At 38.4% G+C, this 25,948-nt stretch overlaps 1 protein-coding gene across 9 annotated transcripts; it reads left to right on the top strand.

Moving 5' to 3' along the window:
• Nucleotides 1–1,293: 1,293 nt before the first annotated feature.
• Nucleotides 1,294–20,473, top strand: LOC112432709 (uncharacterized). 9 transcript variants are annotated; one of them, XR_013093735.1, is made up of 9 exons: nucleotides 1,294–1,468; nucleotides 3,085–3,116; nucleotides 4,080–4,111; nucleotides 5,171–5,197; nucleotides 7,765–8,725; nucleotides 15,588–15,686; nucleotides 15,847–17,627; nucleotides 17,812–17,948; nucleotides 18,038–20,473. XR_013093735.1 is itself a non-coding variant. In XM_076875719.1 (5 exons), the coding sequence occupies exons 1-2, from the start codon at nucleotides 9,747–9,749 to the stop codon at nucleotides 15,955–15,957; spliced, it is 6,051 nt and encodes a 2,016-aa protein (XP_076731834.1). In that variant the 5' UTR covers nucleotides 9,716–9,746; the 3' UTR covers nucleotides 15,958–15,977; nucleotides 16,070–17,627; nucleotides 17,812–17,948; nucleotides 18,038–20,473. The 9 variants fall into 9 exon arrangements, 4 of the variants coding, with proteins under 4 accessions (XP_076731834.1, XP_076731833.1, XP_076731832.1 ...); XR_013093734.1 differs by having other exon boundaries at nucleotides 1,298–1,468; nucleotides 15,588–17,627; XR_013093737.1 differs by lacking the exons at nucleotides 1,294–1,468; nucleotides 3,085–3,116; nucleotides 4,080–4,111; nucleotides 5,171–5,197; nucleotides 7,765–8,725 and adding exons at nucleotides 8,732–9,475; nucleotides 9,595–9,702 and having other exon boundaries at nucleotides 15,588–17,627.
• The last annotated feature ends 5,475 nt before the right edge of the window (nucleotides 20,474–25,948 follow it).

Raw genomic sequence — 25,948 nt, 5'->3', positions numbered from 1 at the left:
TGTAATATTCAAATTTACATATCAGAGACATACAAATTGCATATTGAGGCCTCCATGGCTTCCCAGCCAGCTGAGGACAAGTCAAAGCAGTTTTTGCTTCACCTCTATTCAGTTATGGTCTATTACAAGTCAAATATCTTCAATAATTCCTATTTTAATGATAAATTGTCAACACTTGAAGATTCCCCCATCTTTTCTGAACAAAACGGTGTAAGAATGAACGCTCTAGCCCCTACGGTTAGGAAACTATGGTCATTTGTTTGAGGGGAGTCCTCACTATGAGAAATAGACTGCAAAAATCCTGTGTCTCTCTCTGTGCTGCGTGCACCTGTTTTGCTGGGAAAAAGTACACATGCTCTCTGATTGGTGGATTCAAATTCAGCAGCTCACAGGCTGCTTGACTGAAAACTTGCTTCTCTCTCCCTGTGTGTGTGTGTGTGTGTGTGTGTGTGTGTGTGTGTGTGTGTGTGTGTGTGTGTGTGTGTGCGTGTGTGTGTGTGTGTGACAGAGAGAGAGAGAGAGAGAGAGAGAGAGAGAGAGAGAAAGAAAGCTTCTTTAATGGGATGATCTCATTCTAAGATTCAAATTCAATATATTTAGACTGGCCGACTGAATTGGATCTTGTGTGTGTGTCTCTCTGTGCATGTGTGTTTCCTTATGTGTACATATTTGTGATTGTGTGGCTATTATATTTTTTTTTGCTGATTATTTTCATTTAACAAGTATATTTGACGGACCCTCAGCATGTTCAGCATTTTTTCAGCTGTCCATTTTGCTTTTCCATTTTGTCTGTTTAAGTTATTACTATTGTGCTAAATCATACTATTTCTGCTATTTCATAAGATTTGTGCTTAATTTACTATTTCTGCTTTTTATAGGATTTCTGCTTAATATAGTATTTCTGCTAAATGTAGTATTTATGCTTAATCATACTATTTCTATACATTTCTTCTCTTCTGAACAAAACGGTGTAAGAATTAAGAATGACCGTTCAAGCCCTTACGGTTAGGAAATTATGGTCATTTGTTTGAGGGGAATCCTTACTGGATAAGGTTTATATATATATATATATATATATATATATATATATATATATATATATATATATATATATATATATATATATATATATATATATATATATATTGTCTTTAAAACATCTTTGCAGACTGTCCTGGACTGGTTGTCTTTTTTGTTTGTTTTTTTTAGGTCTGGTGAACTCTATCACCAGCTATTTGGTGTGGGTGTTCAGGAGAAGAGCCTTCTAATAATAACTATATAGAATTAAAGTTCTGCTAGTTTTTAGCAAATAGATATTGTATAAAATATTTAAAAATCACCTACATTTTTTATGTTTACAATGCCCATTGTGTGTAATACTGGAATTTCCTATGACCCGTGAACGCCTCATCTTTTACCTGACTGCCGGACATCTGCCTTTCTGCACACTTCGTTGAGTCCGCTCTGGGTGAGTGCTGCTCCTCTGCTTGTCCTCTCCTCTTCTAAATGTCTATACTCTGTTTGCGCGATGTAACAAGTTCTTGTTAGTGATTTATAAAGCCAGCCGAGGTATAACTCATGTTAAAGTAACACAATGGTTGCTTTTTAGTGAAAAGTTGTCATTTTTGTATGTAAAAGCAGTGTTTGATGAGCTAAAGCTAACAACCCAATGCTAACGACTAGCGTTCTTATGAGCCCAGTGTGAAATGAAGATTTGACGGTAAACCACGGTTATTGTGTTGTTTTATTAATTACATTTGGTGTGTTCGTGTTTGTCAGTCTGTTACATAAGGTGCAGTTAGTTCTCTTCACAAATCAGTTGGTTAAAACAGCCTCATTCTTTATGCTGTAAAGTTTTTAACGAACCGCCATCTTAGATTCAGTGTCAGCTGTCGGCAAGATCAAAGGAGCCATTTTACCGCCTCTGACCGAACACGGGAGAAAAAGAGTCGCGTGTGTGCAGGTCTTGTGGATTAATTAAGAGAAAGGAGGGGGGGAGAAACTGAGGATTAAACATAGGCTATGTCCCCACATACACGGGTATTTTTGAAAACTGAGACTTTACGTTTTCATTTTAAAAAACAATCCCGTCCACACATGAATGCAGAAATGAAGGAAAACTCTGCTAGGAACATACCAAAGCAGCAGGTGGCGATATATTCCTAACCGTGTAGAAATGTTGGCCAATCAGAAGTCTAGAAGCCTCGGTGGGAAATGGCAAACAAAGATGGGGCATAAAAGCAGAACAGGGTCATATGTGTGGGGGGACAGTAACTGTGTGTGTATATGTAAGCATTTAAACACTGCAGAGAGAACAATTAACAGTAACCGTATTGTAGAAATGCATTTCACTGAAACAATAACGTGGCGCACAGTGTGACGGCAAAAAAGGCGCTGCGTTTTCTCCGTGTCCCTGTCCACACATAAATGCAAAAACGGAGTTTTCAAAAATATCCTGGCAAGCGTTTTTAGTTTTTCAGTGACCGAAAACGCCGTTTAAGTGTGGACGAAAGGTGCAAACGGATAGAAAAATGTCCATTTTCAAAAGTACCTGTGTACATGTGGACATAGCCCAAGAATAATAAGAACTCCTAATTTGTAGACTTTAATTTTTAAGAACTGTTTAACAAGGCTTGTTTGTGCCAACCTAAATCTGCAGCACAGTTTAAATTCTCACTTTGTGGAAAATTAATGAAATAAACAACAGCCCACCTTCACATTAATAAAATATGTCAGTATATTATTATTATTAATATGGTATATAGATATTTATTTTAAAATAACAGCATATTTAATGATACTATGTGCAGTTGGTAATATTTTAGGAAGTAGAATTTGAATGCAGACCACCTCAAATATTAAAGCCTTAAAAATATACACCGTGCAGTTTTTCATGTATGAGTGTTATTGCAATCTTAAATGAGAGGTAGACCAAAGAAAACAGAGGAGAGTTGTTGTTTGTATTCCAGCTGTAGTAAACAAAGAAGTTTAGTGAATCTTTTTGACAACAGAGAGTGATGCAGTATTGATGCTGATTTGAGTTTTCTGATCCTGTATTTTTGCTCTTTGTCTTTTGTTACACAGAGTGAACTAGAAGCTTGGTTTTGCCTTCGCTGGTAAGTAAACAGTGATTGTAACTGAAGCAATATGAAATTGGGATTGTGTAACATGTTTAGCAATTTATATACGATAGTTTGGCTTTCTGTGATATCTTGCCATTTGCTCATGGGCAAAAACACATTTAGGATTTATAAGAAGTAAAGCCCCCCCCCCCCCCCACTAGATCTCTGAGTGTCCCTAAAAATGTCCCTGAAGTTTAATAGGCCATTTATGTCTAATTTTAATTTTAAAGGCTTATCAAAGCATTTCTGTAGTAATTATTGTTTTTATTACACATGTTAAGGCCATTTGAGACTCTGCAATTAAATGTTGCCCTCTTTAGACTAAAGTGAGTTCATTTTGTCTGAGGTACAGTGCTGGGAAAAGTCTTTCTTCCTTGCAGATTTATTTTGTTCATGCTTTTTTGTCACATGTTTCAAATCATCTAACAGGGATGATATGAATAAATACAAAAAAGCATTTTAAAGTGATGATTTCACGTATGAAGCAGAGAAAACCAAACCAGAGCTATCTGTTCTAATGTGAGAACATGCTGGTCTCTAATACCCAGTTGTGGAAGCCCTGATACGAAGAACTACCATCAAGCATTTATAGTATCAAGTATTATTTGTGATTGTTGCATGCTTTGAAACTGTGATGTTATCATTTGATCAAGTGTGCAGTGCGAGCAAATCCTTGCTTGTGGTATCTGATGTGTTATGTAATAGCACCAAAGTATTAGAGCTTTACGTTAATGAGGAATTTCTGTGGCTTATTACAGATCGATAAAACGACACATCACCTTAATAAAGACAGAAATCTTTAATAAGGTGCAGAAAGAGAAGATGGGGTGTTTATAGTAAAGCTGTTGTAAACAAAGAATTTAACAGATTTTTTTTTTCACTACAGATTGTGATGCAGTATTGACTCTGATGCTGATTTTAGTTGTCTGATTCTGTATTTTTGTTCTTTTGTTACAGAGTGAAACAGAACTTTGGTTTTGCGTTTGCTGGTAAGTAAGCAGCAATTGTAACTGCAGTAATATGACATTGTCACTGTGTAACATGTTTAGCAACTTACCTAACGTAGTTTGGTTTTTGTGACATTACCATTTATTTATGGGCAAAATCAAATGGTCAGAATTTATACCTTGTAGCAGCAAAGGCCCCACACATGACCCCTGACTGTCCCTGAAGTTTAACAGGCCATTTGTGTCTGATTTTTATGTTTGAACACAAACAACTGTTTTTATACAGTTGTTTGTGTTCTCCGTTTGTTTGTGGATTTACGTAGCAGAGCACCACAGTTGTTGATTTATATCTTCACTCATATTCTGCTTATGTATTACATTAAAGTCAGACCACTATAGAAGTATTTTTGCCTGAGTGAACAGAAGTGGTAGGTTAAACATTTAAGCAATAATAAAAAACTCAGAGGACCAGAGTTGTGAGTAGGCAATGTTGTGTATGTTAAAGCCTGTGTGTAATTTATATACAATAAGTTTAAATCAGTTTCTTAATAATTTGCTTGATACAATGTGTTTAAAATTTTATATAAAAGGGAAATATTGAAAAATACAAAAAGATTCCTGCCAACAGGTACAATGGAAGGACTCTTTATTATAATTTTTGTAATTGCAAAAATGGTGTGCCACTGTTGTTACTATAACATGTCAGAATTTACATGTATTTTAGGATTTACATATTCAGATCAGAACTAAAACCTAATGAGGTTTTCCGTTGATTCTAACAGTTGTGGTTTTTTCACACTTTATTAAGCACTGTCTTGTGATAGAAAATGGAGCTAAAAAGCCATAATCTGTACCAACAAATATTGGTGCCTCTTTTTTGCACTTCTGTAGTATGCATGCCTTTATTACACATGTTATCACCATGTGAGACTCTGTAACTGAAGTTTGTCCTCTTTAGACTACAGTGAGTTCATAAAGGCTTGAAGAAATTGAGGATTTTACTAGTTATTTCATGTCACAGTAAATTGGATTGTGTGTGTGAAGAGGTTCAACAGTGTAAGTCATTAAACAGTGATCTGATGTGTTGTTTCCTTTCTCTAGGATACTGATCTGATCGTCGCAAGTCTGGTAAGTAAAGGTTTTGTCTGCGGTACAGTGCTGAGAAAGGTCTTTCTTCCTTGCAGATTTATTTTGTTTATGCTTTTTTCACATGTTTCAAATCATCTAACAAGGATGACCTGGATAAATACAAAAAGCAGTTTTAAAGTGATGATTTCATTTTTGAACCAGAACAACCTGGTCTAATGTAAAAACATGTTGGTCTCTAATACCCAGCTGTGGATGCCCTGATAGCAACAATTACCATCAAGCATTTACAGTAACTGGTAATGACTGGTTTACATCACTGGTTGATTTTGGTCCACTATAATTTCAGAATTGTCATAATTAGATCCAAACAGGACAGGCAAAAAAAGAAAAGAAAAAAGTCTTAATTAAGGCCCAATATAGGGTTTTCAAGTCATGCCAAGAATCTTAATTTCATTAAAGTCCAGACTGATTAGTTTACACCATGTGTTTTGTTTCATTCATTCAATTGGACTTGCTTGTGTGCTTCAGATCCTAAGTGTGATTAAACTTAAGCCCAGGACCTGATGAGTTGATGTAGGTCCTGAAGTAGTAAAGGAACTCTGGGACATCACAGTAACAGCACCATGTTTGACTTTAATGCTGGTGTTTTTCTCTCACTATAGATGATTCAGTTTAGTGCAGTTAGTCAGCACAGCTCTTGGTTATCATCGAGATATTATTAGGCAACTTGTTTTTGCATGTTCAGCTACAACATCTGGGAGGGTTTCTGTTTTCTGAGGTCTCCAGATCCTTAGTAGTCTCTTTGTAAACCTTTACAGAACTATATGTGTTTGTTTCACATTAGAGCAGCTCACGACTAGCAGTTTAGGGACAATTAAATATTCACATAGGACAGGGGTCTCAAACTCCACTCTTCAAGTGCCGGTGTCCTGAAGCTTTTCCACGTGTCCCTGTTACAAAACACCTGAATAACATTTGTAGGTCATTAGTGAGAGTATAGAATTTGACTGTGTGCTGAAGTGGCATCCCCTAAGACTACTCAAATGTAAGTAATTTAAGTGTTTGGAAAAATGTACTTCTAAAAGTACTTTCATTGCATCATGTTCATTCACTCATGAGCTGCTATAACATGAATCAAATTCCTGAATTACCACCTCAGCATGCAGTCAGGTTCTGTAGAGTTTTGCTAATGACCTACTAATGTTATTCAGGTGTGTTGCAACAGGGACACATAGAAAAGTTTCTGGACACCAGGCCTTAAGGACCAGAGTTTGAGACCACTGGTGGTAGGGCATTGTGGATTTCAAAAGCTTCTTCCCTTAAATCACTGCCTAAAAACTGCTTTTTGTAATTTGTCATAATGACTTGCAAAGTATAGGTGGGATGAAAACATAAACATAAGACATTTTATAGTGGCCTGATATTTTTATCAAGGCTGTTTTTTGAAAATAATCCTGGCCTAATTTACAAAAGATGAACTGTCTGAAAGTCATGTTTGTTTGTTTGTTTAAGAAATGTGGGAATGTCCAGCAAAGATCTTACATGCAACAGCTCAGATACAGCACTCACTTCTGTTCTTTTTATCATGAAATGATCTACAAAGAAATGATCATCATACTAAATTTTGCTAATTAGGCCTTTATATCAGCTATGATAAGTTTATTATAGATTTAGTGTAGTGCTTATTGCTGTGCATCAAACATGCCCCAAATGTGACTGAAATATGTAGAAACTAGCTGTCTCCAAATTTCTCATTTTGCCAAAATTCATACAGAGTGACCTGAAACTGTGCTGTAACCTCAGTGTGTTGGTTTTGTTGGACCATTTAATATTTACAGTAAGTTACTGTAGCAGCACGTCTTAGTTTGAGTTTATAGACTTAGTTTATTGTTTTAATAGAATGTAAAAATGTCCTTATAACAGTTCCACCATCATTTGTTAAACATTGTCATTCTGTTCACTCCAATAATTTACTGTAGAAGTCTTTAGTATTTAAAGCCCTACATGTATTGTATTTTTGAGATTATAAGGCATAATGTCAATAAACAAGCCTGTTTTTAAGGCAGATTAAGCCAAACAAACAGTCAGATAAGTCAAACTTTATTCAAGTCATTCACAAACAACTCTCAACACTGTTCAGTTGTAACACATAAAATACAGAACAATACACTCACTTTTTCAGTTCATTCCTCATCCACAAATCCATCAAACTCTTCATGGGTTGATCAGTTTGAAATCTGCTTCTTAAGCATGTCTCTTAGCACGTGCCAGGTCCTTGTACACACACCATAATGTTATGTTGAAGCACCGTACGAATTACTCTGCGAGGGTCCTGACTATGGTAGCCATAATGCTCTGACAATACATCAAGCAGCGCAGCTTTGTAGCTTACGAAGTCTTACTAAAATATTTGACAGAATTTTGAGCGCTGTGTACCACAGAAATCCCGTTTGAGGTCAGTAAGCATAACCAGAATCGATACGCTAGGCACATTGTATGTTTTTGAGATAATGACAGGATTTTAGGTGTGCCATATAGTCTGAAGAATATGGTAAATCCAAGCATGTTGGAAATATGACTAATTCCATGCCTTTTGTGTCTTACAGGTGACCTGCTGCAGAAGATCCTCTCTCTCTCTCTATCATTATAAGCAATTCTGTCTATCCTATCACTCTCCCAACTCTATCTAATTTGAAAGCCATTCTATCTTGTATCCCTCTATCCCTACTGCTCTATCTAATTTGAAAGCCATTCTATCTTGTATCCCTCTATCCCTACTGCTCTATCTAATTTGAAAGCCATTCTATCTTGTATCCCTCTATCCCTACTGCTCTATCTAATTTGAAAGCCATTCTATCTTGTATCCCTCTATCCCTACTGCTCTATCTAATTTGAAAGCCATTCTATCTTGTATCCCTCTATCCCTACCGCTCTATCTAATTTGAAAGCCATTCCATCTTGTATCCCTCTATCTCTACTGCTCTATCTAATTTGAGAATCCAAGTTTTGAGAATCCTTTCAGAATCCAATTTTCAGAAATCCAAGTTACCAGAACTTGATCTATCTGTTACAGAATTCTGAGAGATCTCTGCTCTCACTGCTCTTTCTTTCCTGTCATTAAGCTCTCTCACATTCAGTCATTTTGCTTTAAATTACAAGTTGAATATACAGTAGTAGAATTACAGTACAGTAGAACTTATAGTAGAAACTACTTACACAGCCCTACATTTGTCATTTTAATTTTGCATTAGACTTTAGTTTGGACTGCTAGTTTGGCTTACTTTGATCAATTGTATAAAATATCACCTTTTTATAAGTTTATTTGTAATAAGATAATCTGGTTATTTTGTAATACATACATTCAGATAAATAATAAATCAGATCCAGTCTGTTGGCTATAACATTTGACTGCAAGTTTATAGTATTATTATTTAAGGACTAACCCATTTTGTCACTCAGTGTAAGTATTCAGTCAGTATTGTCATCGAGAAGTGCCTGAGGACCCAGACTTCCTGTTTCCTGACTGCTGCAGAACATCCAGCTGAAGAAACCCCGTTTCTAAAAGAGGTACAATAAAACGCACCAAATTGTTTCCAGAGAACTTTGAATTTCCTTTATTTTTTGAGTTTGGAGTACAAATCAGCTTTTTAACATCTATTCATATATTCATAAAAACATTTTATAGTATAATAGTACATTTCTCAGATTTAACAGTAACTTAAGGAGTTATAAGTTTTTCTGTGTTTCAAGGTTCAGTTTTGTTTATATTTGTGTATAACCACATATAAGCTCCAGATTGTACTTCAGCAAAATGCCAAGAAAAAGTCAAAGGTCACAGTCCTTGAAGCTTAGATGGCAAAAGCAGAAAGAACAGGTGAATGTTTCTCAGAGCAGTGAGCAGGTAAAGGTTTGTGTTTCAGCTTTTCCCAGCACAGAAGTGCAGAGCAGTGTTCAGACAGCCACAGTGTCTTATGCAGATGTGGTAAAAAGAAGTGTTCCCTCAGTGTCTGTCCCAGAGCCTGAAGTTATGCAGGTAATCCAGACTAAACCCCAGCTAACTGTACAAACACAGCATGATGGACAAGCTCCAGGACAGTCTCATGTACAGGTTACAAACAGTGAAAGTCCACGAGTGAGTAGCGTCTGTGCTTCCCGAAGCCAGGCCGCTCCTAGGTATGGAAAGTACCGGAATCAGCAATGCATGGCTAACAGTTTGGTTTTCCTGTCATTCTTACACGAGGATGAATTTATTACCAGAGCAGATCTAAACCGTGTGTTGGACAAAGGCCATGCAGTCTATTCAGATGCCAGACTGAGGTTTGTGAACAGTGTGTTTCTAGCCTGCGATGAACTTCCTTCAGTTGTTACCAGCCGCAGACACGAGTATCAAGTCGACATGTCTCAGTTTGCTCATTACGGCACATTTGATGGTACAGATCACTTTCCGAGCCTTGAACAGGGATTACAGTGTTTGGCTTCAGACGTTCGCTACGCTTTGCTAGTCATGGGAGGAACAGTCATCGCTGTTAGCAGGCTGACTTCAGGTGAATATGCATATTTTGACCCTCACCCACGTAAGTCTACTGGTATGCCATTGTCGCTAAGTGCAAGTGGTGGAACTGCAGTTATGTTGAAGTTCACACGTCTTAATGACATGATTGACAGGATCAAACGTTTGTACAGAATGTTCAGCATCGCACCAAGCTGCACTTATGAGCTACAGCCCATCGAGTTTCACAGTGAAAACGCTGCTGACCAAAGAGATGCTGATGAAAACAGACAAACAGCTACAACTGTTCCAGCACCAGCTTTAAATGAACCTGAATTTGAAACTCCAAAGTCCACTGAGCAGACACAGAACACTGTGGCCGACACTTTAGCTACTGAAGTGATGTCATCCAGAGTGGATTATTCAAATGAGCCAGCTGCTGAGCTGAACAATCGTCCTTCTGATTATTTAGAAATAGAAACCTCTGCATCTTCTGTAAGAGACACTCAGGTAACATCAGATTCTGTTCCTCAGAATGATTCAAACAGTGCCTCCAGTTCAACTAAGATAACAGAGGAACTCTCAGATAAACTGCTGAAATATAGTAAACATGAAAGGCAAAAAATGAGGAGAAGATTATTGACCCAACAAAAGCTACCACAGAGAAAGGAAAATCAGAAGACGAAAGAAAGGCAGATGTACAGGTTTGATGAAAGCTTCAAGACAAAGAAAAAAAACTCAACTAAGAAGTGTAATGATCCTGATCACAGACAGAAAAAGAGCATGTACAAAAATGAATTGTATAAATTAAATGCTACCTATAAGGAGAAACAGAGAGAACATTTTAGAAAGATGTATAGGGAAAGTGCTAAAATTAGAGAGAGAAAAAGAGAATGTGTCATAAGGACATATAAAGACAATCCCCTATTCAGAGAAAAGCAGAAGGAACGTGTAACAAGAACATATAGAGAGTCTCCCATATTCAGAGAAAAGCAGAAGGAACGTGTAACAAGAACATATAGAGAGTCTCCCATATTCAGAGAAAAGCAGAAGGAACGTGTAACAAGAACATATAGAGAGTCTCCCATATTCAGAGAAAAGCAGAAAGAGCGTATAAGAAGAATATACAGAACTTGTGCTGGATTCAGAGAGAAACATAAAGCTTACATGAGGTCATATGTATATAACCTATATAAAAAAAGCGAAGATTTTAAACAGAAAAAACGATCTTATATGACAAAGCGGTATGGAGAAGAAAAACAATTTCAGCAACAACACAAGGACAATATGAGAGAACGAATGAGAGTAAAATATTGGAACGGTTTTTCTTTCAGACAGATGCATAATATCAGATGTGCAATGAATATAAAACGGAAATATCGCCAGATGCATCGACCAGCTGAGAGTTTACAGTGTCATCCAGAGAACACTTTAATGAATGAGGCCATATCTCGTTTCAGATCAAACATTAAGTCAGCACCATCTTATGTTTGTACTGTTTGTCTAAAAGCTTCTTTTCCTAATCAGGTGAAAATCTGCAAAAGAGAAAATTACTCAAAACACCAGACTGTAGCTCATCAGTGCCTAACTGGTAAATTTGTTCATGTGTGTGATGAAGCATGTAATGATCACTGCAGCTTTCCTGTTGAGAGAAAAAAAGAGTATATCTGTCACACATGTCACAGTTCCCTCAAAAGTGGATGCATGCCCAGGCTTGCTGCTGTTAATGGTTTAGAACTGCAGGATATTCCAGCTGAACTTTGTGATCTCAACATTCTGGAGAGACATCTGATTGCCAAATGCATACCATTTGCTAAGATTATTCCTCTTCCAAAGGGGAGACAGAGACTCATACGTGGTAATGTGGTGTGTGTACCATCTGAGGTCCAACAAACAGTTGACAGTTTACCGAGGATCAGAAGCCAATCACAGATCATGAGGGTGAAATTGAAAAGACGACTGTGCTACAAAGGCCATCAGCTGTTCCAGACTGTCACCTGGTCTAAACTCATTCAAGCTCTGCGTAAACTGAAACAAATTCATCCACAGTACACAGATATTGTTATCAGAGATGATGCATTGCTTTGTGATCCAACGTTACCTGATGATGACAGCAGTGATGAAGCCAGCATGGCAAGTGATGATTATAATGAAGCAGATTTAATGGAAATTGACAACTATGAAAAAGATGCCCTTTTGTGCGAAAGTGAGTCTCAAAGTGACCAAGATATTAATATGCAATCCTGTGATGAACAACCAGAGGAACAAAATCCAGATGAACCAGAAAGTGATTTGAACAATGGAGGTTTTGCTCTAGAAAGTTGTCTGCAGCCTGTAGACATTTCAGAAGAGATTCTCTGTTTCACTGATAACACATATTGTGTGGCTCCTGCAGAAAGAAACAATCCTGTTAGCTTCTTCAGAACTCCTCATTTGGAAGCCATGGCATTTCCTGTGCAGTTTCCTACTGGTCAGAATACACTGGATGAAAAGAGACGTCTCAAGCTCACACCAAGTGCTTACTTCAAGTCAAGGCTTTTCAACATTGATGCAAGATTTGCTAAAGACACAAATTACCTGTTTTTCTCACAGTTTGTCACTGAAATACATTTGGCTAATTCCAGCATGACAATACAGCTAAGGAAAGGTAAAACTATGACCAAAGATGGACGCAAAATCACATCAGGAATGTTACAAAGTAAGACAGAAGTAGAGAAGCTGGTAAGAAATAAAGATGCAATCAGATTTATGCAGCCACTCAGAGGAACTCCAGCTTACTGGCAGAAAACTACCAGAGATCTATTCAGCATGGTTCGCCAAATAGGAACACCTCAGTTCTTTGTCACTTTCTCTGCTGCTGAGATGAGATGGCCTGAAGTGATTCAAGCAATAAAGAGACAGCAAGGTGAAGAGGTTGATTTTGAAGCCCTGGACTGGTCAGAAAAGTGTGAAATTCTAAGATCAAATCCAGTAACCACCATGCGAATGTTTGATAAACGTGTTGAGGCTTTGTTCAGAGATTTGCTTTTTTCTCCTGCACAGCCCCTTGGTGAGATCATTGATTACTTTTACAGAGTTGAGTTCCAGCACAGAGGTAGTCCACATATACACATGTTGCTGTGGATTCGAGAAAAGGTAGAAGCAGATGTGGATGATGACCAAACTGTCTGTGACTTTGTGGACAGATACATCTCAGCTCAACTCCCTGATCCAGAAAAACAACCTGAACTGCACAAAAAAGTCACTGAGCTACAAAAGCACAGCAAAAACCACACAAAGACATGCTTTAAGAGTGTGAACTCTGGTTGTAGATTTGGGTTTCCCAAACCACCAGCCACAAGAACAATGATTGTGAGACAGGATGAGGATTCAGACACTGAAGCTGCAAAAGCCAAACTCAGACCTTTGTTGAACCTGCTGAAGGAACCTGAAGCTGCTTCCCTCACCATAGAGCAGATTCTGTCACGATGCAACTTGACAATGAATGAGTATGAACAATGCCTCCAAGACATAAACAAGAAAACAGCTCTGATTCTGAAACGTGACCCAAATGAGTGTTGGATCAACAATTACAACCCAGACCTGCTTGAAGCCTGGAACTCTAATTTAGATGTCTCATTCATTTTGAATGCCTATTCATGTATAGAATACCTCTGTAAATATATAACAAAGAAAGAATCTGGCCTCTCTGAATACCTGAAGACAGTTATTGACAACTCTGATAAGAACACCGTCAATGAATGTGATGAAATGAGAGCTGTGATGCAAGCTTACTCAAAAAAGAGAGAAATCAGCGCACAGGAGTGTGTGACTCGAGTCTGTGGCCTAAAAATGAAAAAATGTTCCCGCAGTGTTGTATTTGTACCAACAGATGATAACCCAGTAAAAATGAGTCGGCCCATGAGCTTCCTGGAAAGCACAACACACGACAGTTGTAATATTTGGATGACAAGTTTGAGTGATAAATACAAATGCAGACCTGAGACCCCAGAATATGAGGAAATGTCACTGGCTGATTTTGCTGCCTTGTGCAGGTTGGTGAGTGGTCCAAATGAAGGAAAAGATGTGCTTCCTCTTCTAAACCAGCTTGGATTTGTACAAAGGCGAAAGAATGATAAACCAGCTATAATCAGATATTACCACTGTTCACAGGAAAAAGATCCTGAGCAATATTATGGTCGACTGTTGAGACTTTACCTTCCACACAGATCAGAGCAGGAACTGAAACCACAAGGGTTCCAAACCTATCAGTCCTTCTACAACTCAGGTTTTGTACGACTTCCATGTTCAGACCACAGTGAGTCTGTGAAAAGGGTTGTGAAAAGAAATAAAGACAAGTATGAGAAGAACTCTGAGGATATTGAGAGTGCACTGGAAGAGTTTGAACAAAATAGGGATGTTGTGATTGATGAATGGTGTAATCTTGCTCCTGAATCTGAAGTTGTGAGGCTGCAATGCGATGAGAATCTTCCTGAGAGACATTCTGATGATGAGAACGAACAGGAGAATGTTCCCGACTACAGTCGTCAGTCTGATGCTGTAACAAAGATCAGAGCCGTCAGAGAACAACCTGCAGTAGATCCAGCCGTGGTACGTGTAATGTATCAGAATCTGAACCAGAAGCAGGCCTGCGTGTTCTATGCCATAAGAGACTGGTGTATTCAGCGAGTTTGTGGTTTGAACCCAGATCCATTTTTCTTCTATATCAATGGTGGTGCAGGAACTGGAAAGTCACATCTGATTAAGTGTATTCATTCTGAAGCATCAAAGATCCTGAGCAGACTGCCTGCTAATGCAGAAGAAGCTGACATATCAAATCCAACTGTTTTACTGACTTCATTTACCGGTACAGCAGCTTTTTCTATCAGTGGCTCTACGTTACATTCTCTACTGAAACTACCCAGGAGTCTGAAACCACCCATTCAAGGACTTGGTAACCAACTGGATGAAGTCAGATCTGAGCTGATGAATGCTGAAATTATTGTTATTGATGAGATTTCAATGGTTTCAAAACCCCTTTTTGCTTATGTGGATGCAAGACTGAAACAAATCAAAGGCACTCAGAGACCTTTTGGTGGAATGTCAGTTTTAGCTGTTGGAGATTTTTACCAGCTGCCACCAGTGCGACAGTCTAAACCTCTCTGTGTTTACGATCCAGAACAGATTGACCTATGGCAGGAGCATTTTCAGATGATCACTCTAACCGAGATCATGCGTCAGAAAGATGATGTGGCCTTTGCAGAGATGCTGAACAGGATTAGAGTCAAAGAAAAGACAGATGAGCTTTCTCAGTGCGACAGAGATTTGTTGTCACAGGCTGTGACTGCACCAGAAGAATGTCCAACTGAGGTCTTACACATTTATGCCACCAACAAGAATGTGGAATCCCACAACACAGATACCCTGAAGAAGCTTCATTCAAACATCATAATCATCAATGCAGACGATTTCCAGAAGGATAAATGTACAGGCAGAATGGAACGAAGAGACAAACCATTTACAGGTGGGAGAAATGATTTACCTGACACTCTGAATGTTGCTGAAGGAGCTCGAGTCATGCTGACCAGAAACTTGGACACACTAAACGGTTTAGTCAACGGTGCTTTTGGTATACTGGTAAAGGTGGTGAGATCTGAAAATGATGGACACATAATTAAACTGGGGCTCAGGATGGACAACCGGCAGCCTATGAGACACAACCGCAGTGCTAATGCAGCATCTGATGATCTTGTTTACATTGAGAGAGCAGAGGAGAGTCTGAAGTTTAAAGGAGCGGTACGCAGACAGTTTCCTGTAAAGCTAGCATTCGCTTGCACAATTCACAAAACTCAGGGTCTTACAACACAGACAGCTGTAGTTTCAATGAAGAACATTTTTGAACCAGGTATGGCTTACGTTGCTCTCAGCAGGGTGACGTCTCTCAGTGGACTCTATTTGCAGGACTTGGATGAGAAAAAGATTTACGCCAATCCCGAGGTAACTGCAGCGCTCCAAACCATGAGACAAGCCAGTGTTGAGGAAATGATGCCTCTTCTTCAGGTCAGAGAAACAGCCAGCAGACTTGACACTCTTACACTGATCCATCACAATACGGAGGGTTTGCCATCTCACATCAGTGACATCAAGAGTCATCATGAAATGTGTTTAGCAGATGTTTTGTGTCTCACTGAGTCTCACCTTCAAGGCTCCTTTGTTGCAGACAGTCTTCATTTGGACGGCTACACCATGTTCAAACGCAACAGACATGTGTCCTACACAAACTTTCCTCACATGGCCAGCAGAAGTGGTGGGGGAGTTGTTGTGTATTTGAGGAATCATTTTCAGGTTCAGGTAAAACAGTATCTGCATAATGTCACTGATCTTGAGTTTTTAGTGTTGAAGGTTCAGGCTCCATTCCCTGCGCTCATTGCTGTTGTGTACAGACCCCCTGACTACAGTTTGACACCATTCATGCAAAACCTGGTAAGTCTTTTAGATTCACTTGAAATAATGGACTGTCACCCAATAATTGTGTGTGGAGATTTTAATGAGAACCAGTTGCAGAGTGGAAGAAAACAGATTCTGGAGCAGTTTCAGTCGAGAGGGTATTCACAGCTGATCACTTCTGCCACTACAGACAAGAACACCCTGCTTGACCTCATTTTTATTTCTCAGCCACAGAAATGTCTGTATTCAGGTGTTCTGAGATCATATTACAGTTACCACAACCCTGTCTTTTGTGTCCTGTCCTCGAGCCAATCATGAAGTCGTCTGGTGAGTTTTGAAACAATTACAGATCATGTTTGTTACAGAGTTTACTGATTGTAGAGCATGAAAAAGATTTTTCATTGAAAAAAGGGTCTTCCCTACTCTGTCTGTCAGAAGACCCTTTCTTATTGCAATGTTATTAATCATTTCACCAAATCATTGCTGAACTTCATGCAGAGCAGAGAACATCTGCTATCATGCACCTCTGATCTGAAATGTGCTGCAACATTTATTAAACCAACATCATTTCTTTTATTCTCATGTTTTAAATGACTAAATCTTTTTACTGTGACGTATGTAGCTCAACAAACGAGATCTTCCCCTCCAAGGGCTTGAAAATATGAAATAGTAAATAAATAAATCCCACATAAATGCAGGTATTTATATGGCTCACATGAATAAATACAGACAATTATATTTTCTTGATTATAGTAGCTTTTGTAGAATCAAAAGTTTTTGTGATGAATGAGGTTTTGCTTATCATGTTTTACAGGTAAAAAATGTCAAAAGTTATAAACTATCTTTAGGCTACCAGAGATGTCTATAATGATACATTATGTAGACAAAAACATTAGTACAGCTTACAGAATATGTATAAAAACTGATTTAGAAGTAAATGGATAGTTTTCTGAAAGTTCCCGACTACAGTTTAACACCACCCACCCAGATCAGCCCCCAAGTGTCTATGTAATGCTGGTATGGTGTGTGAGTTTGACTTGGCCTTTATCCGGGTGGGTTTGGGTGGATAAAGGCCAAGTCAGAATTCTCTGAGCAGCTGGAAAAAGCTGCTAATAAACAAAGACATCAAAAAGTGTGGGCTTTAGGTGTAGCCCCCGCTTTCTGATGCACTAATTAGACTTAGTAACCGACACCCCATACCAGCATTACATAGACACTTGGGGGCTGAGCTGGGTGGGTGGTGTTATAAGCACGTGTTTTGTTAGATATATTTTTTCAGACACCATCTTCATGAACTGCTGAGCCAAACCTGATCCATCAGTGCTGGACTGCACAGATAACTACATGCCAGAAGGAGACTGCTGTGTTATGAATTGCCATACCAGTGTGTCTTCAATGGAGAAGATGACACACCCATCACCTGACCTCCTGCCTGATCTGGAAACCATCATCATGCTACCACACTACACACCTCTGAGACCATCAATGATGACTCATACTGAGGAAACTGTATTTCCTGTCAGAGATGCTCAGTGATCCTCAGAGCAGAGAGAGGTATCATTCTTTATCTTTGATAAAAAAAAATGTCAGTGTTTTTAATTCAATTAATTAATTAAAATCCTGTTTATTGCATAAATAATTCCACACTCAAATGATTATACTTGTTGACACTTTTTGAGTTTTAATTCACATTATGGATTACAAATCTATGCTTTTTCTACTCTGTCTCTCTGTGCAGGTATTGCTGTCTTCTGAGTTCTTCCGTGTCCCAACTGAGGCCTTCAAACCTCATTGCAGAGCTCATGTCTTTCCTCACCATCATGTGAGTGTGAGATTGCTCTGGATTCTGGTTATGTGGCCTGCAGCACCTATAAGGTATTTCAACATTGTTCATTGTATAACTTATTTGTAGTTTTTAGGGTTTCTACAGACAAAAAAAATGTTCCTTTTTCTGTATTTTTTAGAATAAGCTCGTCCAGTGTGCCTGCATTCCAGCTTCACAGAAAAGAACATCAGACACCAGCGAGGGAGGATAAGAAAGACAGACACAACAACATTGTCATCCCCTATGTAGCCGGTGTATCAGAAAAACTCAGGAGAGTTTTCTCCAAATACCACATCCCAGTGTACTTCAGACCCAGTAACACACTCAGACAGAAACTGGTTCACCCGAAAGACAAAACTCCTAAACACAAACTTAACAATGTGGTGTACGCTGTACAGTGCAGCGAGGAATGCCCAGACTTCTACATCGGAGAGACCAAACAGCCACTTCACAAGCACATGACACAACATAGAAGAGCCACCTCCACGGGACAAGACTCAGCAGTTCATCTGCATCTAAAGGACAAAGGTCAGTCTTTGAGGATGCCAATGTTCACATTTTGGACAGATGGAGGAGTGAAAGAAGCCATTTACGTCCACTGTGAGCGACCATCTTTAAACAGAGGCGGTGGTTTACGACACCAACTGTCTGCCATCTATAATCCAGTTTTGAGTTCCCTCCCCAGACACCGTAACGTCCACTCACATCCTGGGAGTGGGCGTGGGTGATTTCCTGACCTCGGGAAATCACATGATAGGGTGGGGCCAGGTTTCACAATGAGCTCACCCGAAACCCTGGCTGATTGGGACCCACACCCACTTTCACACCTTGGCTCATGTGATTAGGTAGAGGATCATCAGGGGGTTCTTTGTCCCTCTTTGGGGGGAAACTCCCACTGGGTTTAAATCTGGGACTCTCCACCATTGACCCTTAGAACTGAAGAAGCTTCTCGGATGAGAGGTGAAACGTCTTCAAGGAACTCAAAGAAGTCCAGACGCTTTTCTTTCCAAGCTCCTTAGACTTCACTTGTGTTAATTACATTTTATTTGTTGTTGTTTTCTTTTAGATTTATATGCAGTGATTGGATGTGGTGGAGCTTTGTTAACCGTGTGGAAAACATCTGTTTGTGATGATATTTACAATGAGGCTTTAAGGTGACAGTTTCCATGTAATTTCAATCCTCTTACTAAGCAAAAACATGTTTGCAATTAACATATTTTTTCAGTTTTGTCTTTTGGATTTATGGTTAACATTCCTCTGTGACAGCAAATACTAAACTGGTCCAAGTAACCAGCATATCATTGGTCAAAGGCAAAAAGGACCACATGTCACACTAGCAATGAATTTTTGACTGTGTTTGTGTTAGTATAGAGTAGGTCTAACAGTGGTTTTCCACATCTGCTCTAATATATATAGATAATGGGTCAGACATATAAAGTCATTTTGAAAAGTTCATAAAGGTCATTTATATGTGTTCCTCTTTATCATTTTATATCAGGTCACACAGCTGACTTGAGTTTTGATCAGAGTAGAACCATAACATTCATGCTAATGGTTCTACTGTTTACAGTTACTTTATGATGGATTTCACCCTGGTCACAGCACTATGTGAAAAGCTGTTAGAGGTAAAGTTAAGCCAATTAATACATCATCATAAGTCACTCTCTAACGCAGGGAAGTGATTATTATTCACTGTAATTTATTCCACAACAATGTTCTTTATTTGATTCTTTAAATATGCACATCGATTGTTTAGCTCTGTGACTCTCCACACCTGAAATATATCACAATGTGGACTTCATTTCGACAGTATTTTGTAGATTGGTACCATATTTATCATCGAATCATCTTGTGCACTTATTAACTAAATGTTGTTTGTTTGTTTTTTTTGTTTGTTTGTTTGGGGGTTTTTTGTTGCCATTTTTACCTTTCACCAACTGTGTAAATTCTGCAATTTTACCTTGGTTTTGTTTCACATCAGTTTATCTGCTGGCTGGTATTCCTGTCTTCCTTCTCTCACCCCAACCGGTCGCAGCAGATGGCCGCCCCTCCCTGAGCCTGGTTCTGCTGGAGGTTTCTTCCTGTTAAAAGGGAGTTTTTCCTTCCCACTGTCGCCAAAGTGCTTGCTCATAGGGGGTCATATGTCATATGATTGTTGGGTTTTTCTCTGTATCTATGAAGCGCCTTAAGGCGACTTTTGTTGTGATTTGTTGCTATATAAATTGAATTGAATTGGTTTTCTTTCTTTTCTAATGTTTCTGGTCATTTTTCACAGTTAAACAAGTAACTTTGAGGTTACGTCATCGTTTTCAGCTGTTATCTGTATACATTTTTTTCCTAATAATTACATTTCTGCAAAATTATAGCAGTTCTGGTAAGTTGTAATATTTCTGCCAAGTTATTAATTTTTTAATAAATTATTACGTTTCTGCTAAGTTGTAGCTTCTGGTAAACTACAACATTTCTGCTGAATTGTTATGTTTCTTCTAAGTTATTGCATTTCTGCTAAGTTATTACATTTTTGCTAACTTGATGTTCTTCTGCAAAGTTATTAAAATTTCAACAACTTTTTAAACACTGACTTTGATTTCTTCAGCTTCTTCAGCTATTTTCAACTATTTTCAGCAGACAGCTTCAGCTTTACAGTTTCCTCTAAGTGATTGCAGTTCTGCTAAGTTATTCCATTTTAGCAAAGTTCCTTTGCTTCTGCAAAGTTTTTACAATTTCTGCAACTTTTCAGCTTTTTCAGCTACTTTTTGCATACAGCTTCAGCTTTAAGCATCCACACTGCATTTTCGCAGGAAATGCAAATTTTTCTAGTTATTATTATTATTATTATTATATTTTATTCTGTATTCCGTACGTTTTTTGTAATCCTACTCCTTCAAAACCGTTCAACTTAGAAAAACCATTCCAACACCGTTAGATTCCTATTCTTTTGGACAACACTGCTTCCATTTTTCATATTTTTAACATTTATATTTTTAATTTTATTCAACTTTATTCAACAAAAATTTATAATGTATTTCAATGGGGAGACCCTTCAAATCCTCATTCAACTTACTCATTTTTAAACTCTTACTACTTCCACATACATTGACATAGAGCCACCATTCAAACTTTAAAACGAAGACAAGACATTCAACTATTCAACTTGCATTTATCTTTTCAATATCTATTATACTTTTTCTTCAGTTCCAGTTTAAGTTTCATGATGTTTTTTCACCCGTTTCAGAGTTTATAATGGGTGTGTATGGGACGGAATGTTGGGGCTAGAGTGAGACAGCTCAACTGCTAGAGTGAGAGGAGCAAAAAAATTAATCTTAAAATCTTTTTTAAAACTGCTGCTGTGTCCACAGCGTTTGCTCTACAGGTATGATTTTACCCTCAAAACGTAGCCATGGCGGTCCTCTTTCATCCAATGTGTTTACTATTGTACTAGGTGTTATGGTTCTTTCATAAATGTCACCAATGCACAGCCTCCTCCCTCCAACTCTTCCATAGACTCTAATGTTAAAATGGCTCAGAAGGTTGGTTTGAAAATCAGAAGAGCATGGTGTCTTTCCACTGTCACCACGTCCATATAATAAACTCCACAGGCATGAAAACTGAGAATTCGGTAGACTAGAAGCTGCTGTCGCTCACGGTGAAAGAATTTTGTCAATACGACTTGTACTTTTAATTTGGGAACGATTTGTTTCGGCCTGACTTTTCTGTTCATTTTAAGCAGCAAAAGTGAGGTGCATGTCTGTGTACGTGTGTATGGAGCCATTGGGTGCAGTCACTATAGCAACCAGGCTCACACCTGCCTGCTTAACGAGCTCTGCCTGCCACTGTGCCAAGATTCATATTAAACACTTCTCTTTCAACTGCTGCTGTGTCCACAGTGTCACAGCCATCATTTTACCCTCAAAACGTCGCCATCGTTGTTCTTTTTCCAACATCTTGTCTTTCAAAGCTCAGAGATGTAAACTTTTTAAACTGTGTGGATCAAAGTGGAGGGATCACATTTTAGTCATTCAGTGATTCAAAGAATATGACCTTTTAATATTCTTTCAGATGTTTTCTGATTCTAAATGTTCTTTTCTCATTTCTTAGGTTTTTCTAATTTACAATTAAAACATTTTCAGTTTTTTTCCAACTCCTTCTTCTGTGTAACCTTCAGCTTTTAGCAGTTCAGCACCTTTGTTTTCAGGTTAAATTCGTTTTTTTTTTTGTTTTTTTTTAATCTCATTCAATATTTTTAACTCAAAATTCAGCAATTAATTCATTTCAGTGCATACATTCAGATTCAAGCATTCACACTGCAGTTTCTTCAGAAAATGCACTTTCTAGTTAAAGTAATTGTTTTATTATCTCTTGCCAACATCATGCACATGCAGACAGCAACTTCTCAAAATGGCCCCCAATCCATTTCCTGCTCCCTTTAAATACTCTAAAGACACACCTTCTTAATACAGACTGGCCTATAAAAGAGCTCCAATTGAGGCAGGCTTCCTCTATACTGGGAAAACAAGATGGCCACCACAAAGGTAACCTGCAACACTTTGTTACTTAAATGCTTCCCAACATAAGGAAATCACTGTTTAGTAGTGATATTACGTTCTGTATCGAGGCTTCGGAGCGTGTGTCGAGTAATGGAGGGGGCGTTTCCGCGAAGCGCGTATCGAGGCTTGCTTCATTTATGGGAGGAGCTGAAAATGATGACGTCCGAAGCCTCACTGCCCGGCTGTACCACGTGACTGGTTCATGAAGTGGTTCGAACTTTGCCGCGAGATATGACAGCGATATAAACCCCTCAGACTTCAATCAAAATGTGGGTGTTTGATGGAGAGTTGCGGTTAGTGAGAGTTTGGAGACCGTTTGGAGGTTTATGAGAGTGAGGAAAGTCAGGAGAGAATGGAGCCAGCTAAGAAGAGGAGGATGTCCTCCCCTGTGTGGGAACATTTTGATCTTATTCCTCCCAGCAAGGTATGTAAATTTCTACAGAAGATGTATTTTCATGATACTGATGGTGCAATACAATTTATGTTGAGCTGTCTTGACTTTTGTACAAGGTGAAGTGTTTGCTATGTGCCAGGGAGCTGGGATATAACAACAACACCTCATCCATGCTTAGGCACTACAGAGCTTTGCATGAGAATAAGGGGGACACCGATTGTGGAGCAAGACCAGGTGAGCCATCAAATGCAATGATAATATAGGATGCAGTAATGTTACTAAATGATATAACAATATTATACAACTGTAATAAGTTACGTGTGTGATATTTATATTTGTGCTTTATCTTTATTGTCTTTCCTCAGGAGAACAATCTCAAATAGATGAAGACCTGGTCAGCATGGTGATTGAGGACTCCCAGCCATTTAGCATTGTGGAGGACAAAGGATTCAAAAGATTTGTTAAATCATTAAATCCTAGCTATGTTCTCCCCACTAAAAAGGTCATAAAAGCAGTGAAAATTTAGTTTTTACAGAATAAAATGTGAACAGGCAGTGTGTAGCTGTCCATACCTCAACGTTACAAAAGCACAACTACTGTCCACACCCCAACCACACCTCACCTCACAGTAAATGATCATTTCCATTTCAAGCATTTCCAAATAATCATTTCCCATACTGCCAGTATAAATATACACAGTATACTGCCATCACTACAATATACATGTTTTACACACTCCTTTTGTTGTTGACATTTACAGGCTGTGTGCAAAATGCCACACTCTTCAAATTCATGCCAGCTATTATTTTTACGTCCAGTAGGTGTCCTGCTAGAGCAAATGAAGCTTCATGAAGCTTCGCGTTGGGGTGAACCAATTGGATGAAAAGCTTCAGTGCTTCATGGGGCTTCATCTGCCCATCACTACTGTTTAGGGGAATTAAAGCATTAAAACCTAGCCTTTTATTTCAGATTACCCGTAAATAATTTTACTTATTACTTTTGACTTTTTGAACAATCTAATTCTATCAAAAACATCTGCACAATGGTGCCATAGAAGCTAATCAGTTTAGTTATTGTGGTTTTTTATTTCCTTTGACTCACGACTTGAGTCAAAGCTTCCTTGCAACAGGTCCCTGGTGTCATGTGATCAGAACCTGTTCAGCATACAAGGCTGGAAACTAAAGGAGACATCTGTGGATGTGTTATTACTTGAAATAGTGTTATCTTGTAATAGTCGAGTAGGAGATAAAAGTGATCTTGTTGTCACTCTTTATGGACAGCACCCAGGGGATATTTGATCCCCTGGGTGCACAGTTCAACAGCAAAAACTGTAGATGACACAGAAATGACTGTAGTTTAAAAAAAAATAGCTAAAATACTAAAAAATAATAATAATAATAAAAATGTAAAAAAGCATCTGTCTTTACATACAATATATTATGCTTTGACTAAAAAAAATGTCCCAAACAAGGAAACGATTTACCTACAGTCCTCAAACCTAAAGTGAAAGCCAGGGTTCCTGTTTCACTGTAATTAATTAACCACTCACAATCACATTGCACAGCTTAATGCAGTCCTCTAATGCAGCGAACCCATAATCCTATTAGTCAGCACATTTCCTGTCCGACTTTTTATAATTCTGTCTGCTGCCAGTCACCTTGTTGCCGAGCTCTTGTGCAGCCACAGCAAATGCAGCATTGCCAGGATGTTTCCTCATTTCCAGATGAGGCCACAGTCATAAAACCTGTCTCCTTACACAAACATAATTCTAAGACTCTTTCACTTTTCATATTTGATGCAGATTACTACAAGTTCTGAATCTAATTCTCATTTTCAGCTGTTAATTTAGATATTAATTTTAAAAATAATGGGCTCCAGTGAACTTTCTCAGCTTGTAACGTCCAATGTAATAGCAGAGAAAAACAGAACCAGAAAAACTGCGCTTGGAAACCAGTTTGTTTGATTTGCTAAAATCAAAAACTCAGAACAAAATGTAAGTAGCATCGTGCTCTGATTGTACTTAATCTACTTAGAATCAGTACAATCGTAAAAGATTTAAGTATCAGAAGGGCTATAATACATTATTTGCAGTAAAGCTTTCGGGAGCGGCCTCCATTGGCTCATTTTACAGTGATTCTGCAGTTTTTCCTCTAGAGGGTGCGCTTTCCCTTCATATGAATAGTATTTTACTGGGAAATTCAAGAGAAACACTTGATTTCCCTTCCTGTCACAAGACTGCCTATCTCACTCATTTGTGTGGTCAGTGAAAGTGAGTCATGATGGGAATCATTCCAAAACGTGTGTGTGTGTGTGTGTGTGTGTGTTATTTGATTTTAATCCACCACCAGCATGAGTTCAAAGCGATTGTGAGTTCAGATTAGATGGCATTATGAATTTAAGAGGACACACTGATCTCGACACAGACTACGAGACAGTCAGACATACAGATTAACCGTGACCGCACACATAAATGACTGGGGACACAGATAGTATGTGCTACTTAAATTACCATGTAGTTTAATCTACTCATACAGTGTAGTGTTTTTTGTTTGATGCCTATCCTATATTTCAGTCCATCTTCATTTCAATATACTTTAATAAGGATTTCTATATTTATCGAGAAGCATAGATTTATATTTAACAATATCATCTAGCCCAGGTTATACCTACAAAATATAGACCTGCAAGAAGTTAAAGGAAGAACCTAGACCTCTGACCAGATCAGGTAGATGGTTGAGATCTGTAATGAGGGGCATTTTGCTGCCATGTTTTGGATCCAGATGTCTCCTTATAAAAATAGTCATTTGTTAATCTTTATCTTATTAGCAAATATTTGTATTATGATGGAAACGATATCTTCCAAGGTGCCACGGACTGCCCTAAGGGCAGGCAGAGAAGGGATTAGCTACTGAATGGTTTGGATATGATACAATGTTAAATGCTATGGTGTGCACAGTCGTCAGACTTTTACCCAGAAATGACAGTGATGGGAGATTATGGCCAACATGTTAGACAGCCCTCTCCACGTGCTTAGTCAAACCACTAAATCAGGGGATGGAAAAATCAACCATTCCAGAAACATGAAGCTGTTTGGGCTGCACGTGCTTGC

Source organism: Maylandia zebra, linkage group LG17, assembly GCF_041146795.1.
Source record: "Maylandia zebra isolate NMK-2024a linkage group LG17, Mzebra_GT3a, whole genome shotgun sequence".
Lineage (NCBI taxonomy): Eukaryota > Metazoa > Chordata > Actinopteri > Cichliformes > Cichlidae > Maylandia > Maylandia zebra.
Note: the sequence above shows the minus strand (reverse complement) of the source record. Positions and strands in the feature narration are given on the sequence as shown.